The 14,424-nt window shown below is 39.1% G+C and overlaps 1 protein-coding gene across 6 annotated transcripts in view; it reads left to right on the forward strand.

The window, feature by feature from the left end:
- The window catches only part of atp2b4 (ATPase plasma membrane Ca2+ transporting 4), a 118,683-nt gene that overhangs the window by 51,525 nt on the left and 52,734 nt on the right, over positions 1-14,424 (forward strand). For all 6 annotated transcript variants that reach the window (XM_058791999.1, XM_058791996.1, XM_058791998.1 and 3 more), the window contains exon 2: positions 9,749-10,214. In XM_058791999.1, the coding sequence (XP_058647982.1) occupies positions 10,019-10,214 (196 nt within the window). In that variant the 5' untranslated portion in view covers positions 9,749-10,018. The remainder of the gene's footprint in view (positions 1-9,748; positions 10,215-14,424) is intronic.

Here is a 14,424-nt window from a genome sequence, read left to right on the forward strand (position 1 = left end):
GACTTTAGTATATTTAGTATTAGTATTTTTCCCGTAATTATGTAAACTGCTTTTATTTTGAGTGCAGTTAGTCGCAATTAATCATTTGATAGCACTGAACACACTGGTTCACTGTAGTGCAAACAGTTTTACTGTTCAAGTTTACTGCACTTTTTCTCGTTATTTCCCTACAGCGGCTAATGAACCCGGAAGTCTCGCGCATTCACAGAAAATGGTTTACGTCCACCTTGAAAAATAAGGTGCATACTACTCCCTTGAATTATGGGCTACATAACTCAGTAAAGACTGTACAATGCCCTACTGTCTTAATGGCATGTCGCAACTTGGTGGTGATGGGTTACTTCCTTTCAGTTAATGCTTTTTTTGTGTGCAGCAAGTGAGCGTGAGTCGGCTGGATTGGTGCAGAGCGAGCAGCTGGGTCCAGGGCTCCGCATTCTGCTGCTTTAGTATGCAAGGCAGGTGTGGCTGCAGTCAGAGGGAGGGTGGGCATAGGCCGACGCCTCGACACACAGACAGAGTGTTTCTCTCCCGGCCGCATCCAATTACACACACACACACACACACACACACACACACACACACACACACACACACTCACAACCCAGCACAATCATTTTCTGTCCTTTTTTTTCTTTCCCTTTCTATACACCCCATCTGTCTGTTCAGCATGCCTTCCTTTCTGTCTCACATCCTGCTCTCTTCACCTCTGTCAAAATGTCTCAGTATCCGTCTCTTGCAGTCGCTTTGCAGCCATGCCTTCTAAGAAAAAAAAGACAATCCTTGTCTGCTTTGATGCACATCCACTATCATCCTTTTTTCCGATCAAGCTTCCTTGTCATCTATTTCAGCCACAGCTTAATTGGTTCTCGCTCTCCCTGTCAGGTACCCAGAGGCGTCTGATGAATGAAAAGCTGAAATTTAGGAGGTGAGGGAAACAAAGACGGATGACCGGTCTGTCCAGCAATGTACAGCCCCGGTTAGAAAGGGGAATAGGGATGACATCCACCGTCGAGGTGCTAGTGACCGGTCAACACTCTCTTTATAGAGTTAAAAATGACTGTGTAGTCAATTCTGGGCATCTGTTGCTTTTCCAACATTACAAAATGAGTTCACTAGTTGCTGGCGTAGTTTTGTTTATTTGCGCACCATTTGTCTCACTCTCCCCAGGGAGCTGCTGGATGTCTGTGAGCCCTCCAAGCCATTTCCCTGATCCAAATAGATGTTTTTGTGTATTACAAATGAAGCTGATGCTCAGAAATAAATCGTCCTCCTTTTACTTCCTGTAAACGGCTTCCCCTCCACCTTACCTGAATTGAACTTCATCCTTTCAGGGGTAATTTAATAGCTGTCTGCATCCGGTGCTCCGCCTTTAATTATTGGGAGTGCATCAGACTGTTTGATTCGCCCCTCCGGCATTGATGGCTTGGACTGGCCTACTTTGCTTCGTTGCATCTCTCTGTAGCCATATTTAGTTAAATGCAAAAAAAAAGTTGAGACTTCCGTCTCGCTCTCTACCACATACTTTTGATAGGTGAATTACATAGCTGCCTAATTTAATTCACTTCCTGATTAATGGCAGATAAAAACAACCACACTCAGTCTAAAACGATAAAGCAAGCATTATTGGGTTTTTGGTAATGGCTGACAGACTGCGCTCGGCAGACATTTCAGCACTAAAGAAGAACATTATTGTAATTTTTAGACACTGACAGTATAAAACAGCAGTATAAATCTTTTAGATGCGCACTAACTTGCATGTTTTACTCAAACTTTTGAGATACAATGTAGACTGATGACTCACTCTCATAAAAACCCGACAGACAGAGTGAGAGGGTGGAGAGAGAGGAAAGAAAGAAAGACAGACAGAAGAGGTGGCACGGCAGTGCAGGGTTTGTGGTGTTGCAGAGCCCCAGCGGAGTGGAGGTGGATATGCGGCCTAAAGGCCTGCGCTGGCACCACTGCTGCAGGACAGTGGAGGAAACAGATGTGGCCATGATTTACATCTGCTGCCTACCAGCGACTGCTCATACGCTTTAATCTCACAGCAATGCCTCCTTCCTCTCTCCCTTTCTTTGGCATCTTCCGCTCACCCGGATGTCCCCACCTACTTTTGCACTCCCCTGTGTCTCGGCAGCCCCCCTCCATCACCACCGCAACCACTCCCCACCCTTCATCATCCTCTCCAGCTCAATCCACACTTTCAGCCTGAGCTCAGATGCTTTAATCCTCTCAGTGTTTTACCATCCTCCTCACACTCACACTGGGATGCAGAGTGTGAACTACTTGGTGCACTCTCTTCTCCATTTACACAGCCACACAGTTCTGCCACCACTGAGATTTTAAGCAGACGCCGACCTCTCTTTTTATTTAACCATGTGTCTGGTGACTGCTGCGGGGTGAAAATGCATTAATGTCGAGCATCACTACTCAAATGAGCTTCGAACTGTATTTTGACTCGCTAATGAACTTTCTATAGGCAGTACTTTTTGTAGTAAATGTGGATCATAGCAAGAGGTCCTCCAGGCCATTGTGTCATCCTGCCAGAACCTTATTCTGCTTTGCAGTCAGATGTTTGTAGCGTCATTCGTCATGGAGACTGTTGTCATAGTGAAGGCGAACATAAATACTTATTTGTAGGAAGTGAGGTCACTCAACTCTTCCCTTGACATGTTGTTGCTGATGTTTAAGTCAGACTTTCTATGTTGGATTTCCAGCATTTTTTTTTTTGTTTTGTTCAATTTGTGCCAAAGCATATTGATGAAAACAAAAAGGCCATGTCAGTATAATTGCATTATGAGTGCTTGCGTAATCAAGAATGCTAATATATTTTTGAGTTTTAAAAAAATACACACATGGGTAGAAAACAACTAGCCCATAAGAGTAATTCATTTTGTAAATCAGTCTACACTGATCATGCTGTGTTTGGAAAAAAACAAAACAAAAAAAAACCCCACAACAACAAAACAGTATCGTGATCATTCAAATAAAGAGAATAAATATTTAAGTTGTGCTCACGTAGACTGGCCCATAGTAGCCCTTTTTCTTTTCACATATATTAAAAACTGTCAACCGTGTTGTGACAACCTTTGGACCTGTTTGGTTGCACATTCACCAAATCTACACCCAGAACGAAAATGCTGTTTTTTGTATGCCAGGCCTTGTTGCTCCAGCTTGCTGCGGTTTCATTTTGAGGCATGCAAATGGCTCTTTGGGCTGAGCTCATCCTCTAAATACATTGTAGGAGAGCATTTAAAATGATTTCTTAAATGCACCTCAGGGACTGTGTGATAAATTGCACCGTTCTTAGGCGAAAGTCAGGGCAACTGAACTCCACATAAAAGGCCTGTTGTCAGATTGGTTTAGCAGTATGACCTTAGCAAACGGGTAGTTGTTATCTTGTATTTTTCATGGAATATTGTACCGCTTGTGTAGTAGGATATTGTTGGAAACAACCCTATTTTTCATTCTGGTTTTTCACAGGTGATGTCTCAGTTTAAAAAAGGTGCCATGAGAATCTCAACAATGTTACATGGGCGATAAAGGGTGGAGTGATTTACATTACTGTGTGGTTTTGGCACCGTGTCACTGGACTACACTGATTGCTTGACTACAGCTGCTGAAAATTGCAATTTGACAGCTTTATACTTCACCCTGGGTAGTGTTATTCAGTGCTTGAATTGAAGCATGCCTCGCCTACATAAGTGTGAATGAGACCTTGTAATATCCTTGATTCACGAAATCTAGTGAAGAGAAACAAAAGAGCAAAAGCGTTCAAAGGTGTGAAAATGTTTGCCTTGGTTGTAGTTTTATTTAAATGGTGTTTAAAGAGATCTGTTTTTTTTTTAGTTCACCGTCACGTACTGTTCACTTGAAATAGCAGGTGCTCCCATAAGAAAAAACTTGGGCGCCAACTTATATTTTTAGGTGCTACAGAATAAACGCGTTTTATTTGTTTTTTTTTTAACATTTTGACATTTCAATCATACAGTCATGTTTGTCTACTCTTTTCTTGACTTTATCAGCATTTTAATCCATCTTGTAGATGACCTGTGAACTAAGGTTCACTTAAAGTGGGAACTAAACGTCTTTTCCAACTTGAAATATACAGTCACAAAGAATTGTTCATTACACAGAATCTGTACCAATATCATGGACCATAAGAACTTTTAAGTAATTGCAATTTAATAAATTTAAGTTGGTCCAACTTAAAATAAAAAGTGAACAACACATTTTCAAACTGTTATTTGTCAGAGTAACTCAGAATTGTCAAGTTCACTTAATGTATTTCTTGAATTATGCATTAAGTTGGCGCTTTTAGAAGCAAATATAGCGGCTTCTCCGAGATGGGTATAAACGGAGGTTGGAGCCAGCTCCAAATGGGCGGGACTTGTTAATATTCCCTACACCAAACTCATATTTATTCAATGACATCATTGCCTTCTGAAGTTTTACAGTTTTTACAGTGTTAGTTTGGGCTTCTCCTCAATGCATCCTATAGAAATGTTGTCAAATCTCTCACACATCCAGTCGGTTTTTGCATTTTTTTATCATGTAGACAACAGGTTAAGTAAAAATATTAATAAGCAAGAGCGAATAAATATAGCAAAATGCTCCTCTTTATAATTATTTTTCTAGCTGACTGATGAGCTTATGGATGGCCAGTGGTTAGGTATTGTTACATGGCATTGTTTACAAGCTTTACAAGATTTCCAGTTTGACACAGAATGAGCGATTACATGAGACATTTCAATAAGTGTAGGCTCTCTTATAAAATAGCCTACCTTTTGATATTAATTCACATTCATTTCATACTATAATAGAGAAAGATATAATGGGTTGACTTGCCGCTTGAACTCAGGCGCTAAAGCGATTGCGCCTGCCGCATTAAAGAGCGCCAAAACAGTATTTATTTTATGAATTTGGCAGAATGTTAAAGCTGATACTTTGTTTATTAAAAAGTAACAAAGCACAACGCTTATTGTGATTACTGGACGGCAAGTGTGCTGCAAACAGGCTAATATGAAGTTCACGCATTTACAGAACTCCGCATACAGACTAAAGATCTTGATAACAAGAAGCCATATTAGCAGGGGTGCACATAAGTTTTTCAGCCTGGCTCTCATATGAGAACCTGGAGATTTGGTTTGTTCCTCAAACGGGCTATGGCATGTAGTGTGACCCATAAAATATAACTCTAAAAAAATTTATTAATAATAGTGATGATATTATTGCACTTTATTTTTTTATTTTATTTTTTATAAAATAACTAACTAAAAATAATGAACTAAATAATCAAGTGTGATAATACTATTTTATTTTAAAAATAAAAAGGGAGTATTACATACAAATGCAATTATTTTATAGTAAACAAATAAAATGCTAATATTTTTATTATCATTATTTTAATTTTCATTTTCATTTTCAAACGTAAAATCAGCGAGCTTTTATTTTGGCGGGTTGCCGGCAAGTAAATATTATGCGCTTCCGGGTTTAGCGCTGCTGATGGAAGAGCGTCAGTGAATGAAATGTCACAGTTTTGCTTTGAAAACGGCAGCGGTAGCCTAGATTGTGCTTTCAGTTTGGATAGAGATCTTATACAGTACAGTTTGTCGATCTAAAATGGTAATTGTGCATTAACAGCTGTCAACCATGTCAATATGCAAATGCGCTGTCAGAACTTATTTACACAGCGCATTTTTAATTTTGGTCGCGCATGCGGACCTGCGAACCAGTTATATGCACCCCTGCATATTAGTAATGATTATAAACGAGAATTGTTAACGATATTGCCAATATCCACACAGCTGACCGCTTTACCTGTTGAAGTTTGTTCAAGTTGTGCATGAAATAGACACTGCTTTTCTGCTTTTTTGGAAAATAGCTATGCATACACTAAGCATCATTTAACAGCATTTTTTACAGTGCATCAGAGTTGCAGTGCTGCCATATTAATCACAGTGTTATGAGAAGCATCTGAATTAGTGATGTTTGCTAAGGCAAGCATCACTATTATTATTGCTCATACCTGGGTTTAGGAATTTGAACAAACTCCTAAAACAATTTCTTAAACTTTGTGTAACTCAGCCAAGGTGTTTGCTGCAGATATGCATGATGCCTCAATTTCTGCAGCTTGAGGCGTGGTGTGCTATTGCTTTTCTAGTTGAGTCAGCAAGACTTCTCCATACCTTCACTACGCAACCAATTTAAGAACTGAAACTTGTGTAAATTGTGTACATAAATTCCTTCATATTTTAATAGAACAAGATTTTGTGCAATATGCGGACATTATTGAAGCAGGTGATTGGTTGATGGGTGTTGGATTAATGGTCTAGGGCTGGTACAGGGGCTGGTAAACATTGGGATTGGTTTTCCAAGGTGTGAGTGGCGAAAAGGAATGGGAAGAAAGCTGGTTTAGCAGGATTAGAAACAGACTGTGGGAATTTATTGCATGTCTGACTAAACAGATGAGTCTTCTGAGAATGTGTCTGATTCTCAGACTTTGCTAGGTGGAGTTTTTCAGCCTTAGGAGCCCTGCCTGTAAGAAGATGCACTTCCTCCTGTAGTGCATTTATCTGTCTTCGTACCAGAGTCCTGCACGCGGGCGGGTACCCGCGGGTGAACCGCAAAAGTTGTTTGTGGGTACAGTTATAACCAAGACTATTTCGACTTAATCCAGTACATGCTGATAGGCAGCTCCTTTCAAATTGTTCCGTGCTTGTGTTCGCGCGCTCTGTCTGAAGACCGGGCTTCTACAGCGGGATTTGCCAACACTGAGCACTGTAGACAATTGACAGCTGTATTGACATTGATTGACAGCTGTAGATCTAGTGATTATATTAAAGGGAGCGCTCTTTGTTCGCTTTTCTGTAGTTAATCTATTCACAGTTTGAATAAAAGCTTTAGTCTATTTCTCATTCTAAAATAGGCCTAACACTGTTCTGTTAGCTTATTTAATGCAATGTTTAATTAACTCAAAAATGCTTAAGGCTTCTTAATGTGCGCTAATAAAAACACTAACAATTATTTTACATTTTTGTAAATAGAGGGGTGTGTGCCAATAGTTTTTGCTATGAATTTGAAATTGATAATTAGAAACTTACAACTGGCAACTGAAAATTCGGAATCGTGGCTGTTATTTTTGTTTATATATATATATATAATTTTTTTTTTTTTGTTTTAAATAAAACTCTTTAGCATTTCATATTTATTATGTTGCCTCTGTGTCTGTGATTAGCCTATAGGAGCCCTCCAAGTTCATATTTGACTAATCTAAGCCTTTTAGACCCGTTTAAAATAGATTGGTCACATACACAATAGTTTTATATTGTTTTTACACATTGGATGTTGTGCGTGCTCTGTCTCTGTCTGTCTCTCTCTCTGTCTCTCTCTCTCGACACTGCTGCCAGTCCTACATATTTTTATGCAGCCTATAAAGTTAATTGTTTTTATAGGTTATGAAGGAAAAGCTCATATTTGGCTTATTAATCTGAGCCCTTTAGACCTGTTTACAATAGATTGTTCACATGTACGCAGTAGTTTTATATTGTTTACGTTGAATGTTGCTTTATCTCTGTTAACTTGTTGGGCTGCGTGTGTTAAATGTTATTATTAATTTTTAAACGTATTAACTCAGAATGACTTGTTAATTGCTTGTTACATTAAAAATAAAATAAAGGTGTTTTGTCTGCCTTATGTAGATTTAATGTGGGTGCGGCTCGGGTCGTGGCTTTTATGTCAAACGGGTCAGGTTGGGTTCGGAATTAAATAAGTGTTGCTGTCGGATAACGGGTCGGGTATTCGGTTAACTACTGCGGGTGCGGGTTTATCAAACAGGACCCGTGCAGGACTCTGCTTGGTACTATCAAATAATGAGAGTTTTGAGAACTCAAAGGGGATGGCTCACCTAAAAATGAAAATGGTCATTTATTCAAACTTATGCCGTTTCAAGTGTTTTTCAAATTCTTCTTGGTTTCAGAATGCATTAAAACATTAAAAACACATTAAACATTTTAAGCAGCACAACTGTTTACAACATTGATAATAAGAAATATTTCTTGAGCATCAGAACAGCATATTAGAATGATTTCTAAAGAATCATGTGACACTGCAAACTGGAGTAATGATGCTTAAAATTCAGCTTTGATATCACAGGAAGAAATTACCTTTTCAAATAATAAAGTAGAAACGTTACTTCAAGTAGTACAAATATTTCAGTGTTACTGTTTTTACAGTATTTTTGATCAAATGCATGGAAAATGCATGGGATATTGGTGATTATATCTGGGGTGGAAGAAAACCCAAGCAACTACATAAGTGTTTTTTATTTATAGTGTTTTTTAAACACTTTTCTATTCCTGTTATGAGAGATGAACTTGGGTGGGCCCTCTTCACCATGGCATGTGACATTGCTTTATAGATGTTGTTGTTTTGAATTTTTTTTTTTTTTTTTTTTTTCTTCTCCACAGAAGCACTCAAACATTTTATGTGCTCTGCTAATCTGAAGGCTCGGTAATGGCCTCTCTCAATGCCTTGGGCAATGGATGACATTTGTTTGGAAACACTGTAGCGCTTGTTCATGTGGCATTTACACATTTCGACATTTACAGACATCCGTTACATTAGTACTAATGTTAGAACTAAACTCAATAAGCTGTATTCTGACCTGCCTAATGTGTTTTGCTCAAACACACACTTATACATATAACAATGAATACATTTTTAAAATCAGAGCTCACTTTAGGTACTTTAAACTATGATGAGACTGGGTGCCAGGGTTAAAATAATACTAAAGAGAGGTGAGAATAATTGACCTCAGCAGTTTAAACCGTTCATCAGAATTGGGTCACTTTGATCAGAATAAAACTACCATGGGCTGTTGTCTCCTCCGTTAGAGGTTAAGAGATCAGTGCAGTGTACAATGAGGCTGAAGCTTGACCGACGCTGAAGGAAGAGTGGACTGTAATCCAATCTGGGTTAAAATCCACCTCAGGGCTTTACAGTATCCAGTGCTTCGCTTTTTATGGCTACCATCACTGACTGTACGAGTGTGATAGTGGGAAATTGGCCGTAGCGCTTGTAGATGAATCCCAGTCCAAAATTTCATCTCGGATCACTGCAAACACACATCAAAGAGTGACCTCTATTTTTCATATTCCGTGTGCATAAGAAAACCCGATGGAGTTGAAAACTCCCCTATCTCGCTTTAACACAGACCCCCTAATCTCTGATTTTTTTTTTTCCCAGCTTATTTTGAACCCAGTTCCCTCTCTTTTTCTCTTTCTACCTCTGTTTTCTCCTCCTACCCCCTTCTGTGGGCTTGGAGACTGGCAGCAAAACAGTAAACACTTTAATTTGCTCCCAAACTATGGATTCCTCTGGGGTTAATTATTTATGTATGACTCTGATGGACAGAATCTGGGTCTGAGTTAGAGATTCCCACTAGATGTACAAACTAGGCACCTTTTATGGGTTGCATCTGTATATTGTGATTTGTTCAAGCGCATGAGGAAGTTTGTAGAACTGCTGTGTGGGGAAAAGAAAGAAAGAAGTAGCTCCGTATTTCATAACATTCTGTATTTTTACCACTGTTTTATCACTTCATTCACAAGCACAAGGGGTTCTAGTCATTTAGATGGTGTCAACATTTCCTGTCTGTTCTGTCACAAAATGTCCAAGCTTAGAAATTAGGCCATTTTTCCATTGATTTGCAAAATAATTTAAAGCTTGTCTGTTTCTCTCTCTATTTCAGTTTTTCTGTGCTGCGTCTTGAGTCTACAGTGCATCCCTTTAATGCCTTGCTCCTGCGGTAACATGTCCAACCTGGATCATTCCCTTCAGAAACGCTTCCTCTAATGCTCGTTCGCTCTCAACGTCCCGGCAAACACACAGAAAGACCTGTTGAACTTGGCAACACTGTAATACCTACCTGAAGCATTCCTGTATCACCCAGTCTTACGTTTACAAGCGGATCATCGGAAGTCTCACGTCCTGAGGCGTGACTGAAACTCGAGGAGTCAAAATGGCTAACAACACTGCAGACCACCCGCCGGGGAACTCGGTCGCCGAGGTCGACCACGAAGGGGACTTTGGTTGCACGATGATGCAGCTCCGCGAGCTGATGGAGCTCCGCAGTGGCGAGGCGGTCAACAAGATTGCAGAATGCTACGGAGACGTGCAAGGGATCTGCCGCAGGCTCAAGACCTCACCTATCGAGGGTAAGAAGCAGTCAAGATCTACACCTACACATGCACGACCACTTGATGCAGTTGTGCCGTATGCAGAAAGCACTGGTACATGATGCAAAATCACTCAGACACATAGTCAATTATTTATTTGAACTGAATTACATTACAGTTGTTTTGATAGTTTTACTGTATAGTCTTTATGTATATTAGAAACTTGAATATTTCAGGTTGAATCATTTTCAGCAAAGAAAGCTTTAAATATTTAGCTGAAAGGATCCCAACATCATGACTCCACACCACCATACTTCGCTGTAGGCTTGGTGTTATGATTGTGGGAAGTGTTGTGCTTTACATGTGCTTTGGAAAATTTCTATCATCTTGTCATTTGACCACAAGCTCTCTTCTTACATCACAGCTGGGTCATGTGGGCACTTGCGGCAAACTCCAGACATGCTTTGCACAGTTCCTTTAGAGTAATGGCTGCTTCGGTGCCACCCTCAGATACGTGCCAGCGTTATGCAGAGCTTTTGAGATGGGTCGATTTTTATTTTGTTCTCTTCTACTAAGCTCTGTGATTTGTTCGCTGCTTTGTGGTTTCATATCCAGTGTGCTTTTTCAAGAGGAAAGTCTTGTGGGACAGGTTTTTCTAGGCAGTGTTTTGGTAATTTGATGTTTCTACTGCTGGATAATTCAGCCAACAGTGTCCCCTTTTCCTAGTTTAAGCATTTTTGTTGCTTTTGTCCCAGATATTTTTGAAATGTTCTTCACGTCTTGGGTTTTACAGCTGACCTTCAAATTCACTACATAAAAATGTATTTCTTACGGAATATTTTGGATTGAATACAAGTTAAGTTCTATTTATGCCACTTACAAAGTTTATATTTATTTACTTGTTTATTTATGGATTTATTTTAAATTTCTTAAATGATTTACTTTACATATTTATAATTTATTAGCTTTTTTTTTTTTTTTTTACTTATTTACTTGCTTGTTGACTGTATGGTTAATGAGAATTATTTTCTGTGGTAATCAACAGCAAACACAGATGCTGTCAGTATCTTAAGTTTATCTTGCGTTTAACCCAGAATATACATTGCGTTAGATGCAATCAGACAACGGTTTTACTCAGAAATATGTCTTGACGACAATACTTTGGATATCACCTAAACTCATTTTAGAAGTTTTGTCTTGTATTAATCTGTTGTTTTATATAGTTTTGTAAATTGTATACATTTTATTCTGTGGCCTGTTTACTATGAAAACAGCCTTTTTGCCAACATGGAGCTGAAAGTCAACCAACAAACAAAACAAAACCCAGAATATTCTTTAGCAAAGATGTTTTTTTTTTGTTGTTTTTTAGTCCCTACAACATGGTACTTTTTTAGGCCTTTCTGACATATTAATTCATACAGATAGTCAAGAAAGAGGGAATGGGATTGGAAAATGTTGCAAGCTGGATTCAAACTTATCCCACCTGTATAAACCTACAGCTTAATGTATGCTAACCGCTAGACCAGGAGTAGGCAACATCAGTCCTGGAGTGCCGATGTCCTGCAGAGTTTAGCTCCAACCCTGAAAAAAGCGTCACTTACCTGTAGCCCTAGTAATTCTGAAGACCTTGATTAGCTTGTTCATGTGTTTTTGATTAGGGTTGGAGCTAAACTCTACAGGACAGCGGCACTCCAGGACTGACGTTGCCTACCCCTGCACTAGACCATGGGTGCAAATCTAGCTGTGCCATTTTCTGATCTCTTTTCTCCCCGTTTTAATTCAGGGGAATGGTAGCTTCAGTTACGCATCTAAAGTATTTGAAGTTGAAAAGCCACATTAAGTGTCACATTTGTACAGTATGATTTGAGTAATTATATCACTTGAAGTGACACTTGATGACAAGATAATTCTACTCTCGGGATGCAATCTTCTTTTGCTCCATGGCTCTGGAAGGTTGTTTACTATCGAACCTTGAACAATTCTGTTGATTTAAGATGCTTGCGTGGCACTGAAGGTGACACAGCTTATCTCAGGAAAAGCCGGACCATCATGCTGACCTTTGAAAGATATTCACACATGCTTACTGAATAAGCAGTCCAGTTTACAGAATGGCTCAACATTCCTCCTACCCAGTGACCTTGATATTGTAATATTTTGTCATAAACCAGTCTGTGACACCATCAAGGCTGTCTTATTTCACCTCCGTCAGCGCAAGGTGAGATTAGGCTTCGATGTCGTCCTGCTAAGCAAATACCAGCAGGGTTCTCATCTCCACTTCAGCATATGGGCTCTGTTGGATCATTCTACCATTGAAATTTGCTCCACACCATGTCCTTAATTACATTTTAGATCATCGCTCTGTTCCATTTAGTAATGAAGGGACAGCTGTACAGACTTCCCCACACAAAAAATTACTCCTTTTATTGAAGGGGGCATAATTATGTTTTCTCTTTCGCCTTTAAATGGAAGAGTAAGTGGAAAAAGCAAAGTAGCATTTCTTTTAAAGGTGCTGTGGAGCCCTTTTGACATGGTTCTTGTCACATAGCATAAATGTGTTTTGTCTGGGGCGTGCGAGTCTGACTGCTTTCATGCATTTGTTAAAAGAAAAGAGGCAAAAACATTGAAATTGACAGTAGAGGCGTATTAGCTTGGCACTGGACTCGATGTTAGCTCTTGTTGCATGCTTGGCTTATGAGAGAAAATGAATCATCACTGGTCTGCTGTAATATATTTTTCGCAATCCAAGCCGCTCCTTTTTGCATTGCAGCATAACACAGACCTCTTTACCATTACATACCATTCAAGAGTTATAGGTTCTACAGCCATTTATGTGTCCTCTTTATGGTTAAGTTGTGGCCTCCTAAGAAAACCCTAAATCATAGATAAAAACAAAAGACGTTTTTTAACCTCTTATCTCAGCATTTAGACTTTGCAGGTCCTACTCGACCGCTCCTCAAATTCCCCACTAAATCAATACAAGTTTTCACACCATGGCTCTCAGTGGACTTTGTTCGACGACTTTGAGATGTTATCCGGTCGTCTTGTTTTGGAGGGAGCCCTTGTTTATTTGACTGAATGGCTAACATAGGCTTTTATCACTTCCTTTCATTTGTTTCCTGGTAATATATACAATCTTTTGGCAGCTGTTCCAATCACGTCAAGGCCTGAACATGGACGACCTGCTTATTTTGGATTTTGCAAAACAAGTTATGATATAAGATTGATCTTTGAGGTATTGAGGTATGATATTTTAAGTAGGAAAATGTTGTTTATACTAGGTAGATTTTTTTTGTGTGTATTAACAGTTATTATTATAGGAGACATTAAAGTTATAATAAAACTTACAGTTGGTCTATTATGCTCACCATTGCTGCATTGATTTAATCAAAAATACAGTAAAAACAGTCACACCATGAATTATTACTGTTTTTATAAGATATTGTAAAATATCCTGTGATGGCAAAATGGTGAATATGTGAAGGACTAAATCTGTTAAAATGATACACATTGCTCTTTGTATTGTTGTAAAATACATTAATGAAAACAAGTAAATATATTTATTTATAAATATAAACTACAAAATTAAAAAACATTTCTTTTAAATGTATAGCACAGTAATGAAGGCAGCAACATACGATTGAGGAGTCCTATCTATCATATGTTGCTGCCTCCTCCATTACTGTGTTGTACATTAGATTATTAATAGCCTTGATAGGACAGAACAAGAAACGCTATAAATAATCTTTCATTGCGCAAAAGCATTATAATACGAAAAGCTCCAATAGAGAGCGGCACAAAGCACTTATGTGCATCCCGTGCGCAGAATGACGCGCTTGAAGCAGCACGGAGTTACAGCACGCAGCTCCGGATAGAGAAGTTCAAAGCACAAAGGAAAGATATATTGATGCGTGGACTTTGACTTTATGGTGCTTTTATAATGTTTTTGTGCTTTCGAGGGGCTTAACAATTACACAGAATAGTATACGCACAATATCGGATTTGGATCGGTCTCGTCTGACCGATACCCGATCTGGCAGAAAATGCCAGTATCGGAGCCGATACTGATCCTGAATATCAGATCGATGCATCCCTAAAAAGTACTGTTAATATGTAAAGAACTTGCTCATTGAACATGTGGTACTGTGGACAAGAGCCTAGCTGGTTAACATGCCATTTGAATACCCACTATGGCAAGTTGCCATGGCAGCCGAAGCATATCGCAGCCCACTGTTAAGTCCAATTGCAGGTT

This window comes from Onychostoma macrolepis, chromosome 11 (genome assembly GCF_012432095.1).
Source record: "Onychostoma macrolepis isolate SWU-2019 chromosome 11, ASM1243209v1, whole genome shotgun sequence".
Classification (NCBI taxonomy): domain Eukaryota; kingdom Metazoa; phylum Chordata; class Actinopteri; order Cypriniformes; family Cyprinidae; genus Onychostoma; species Onychostoma macrolepis.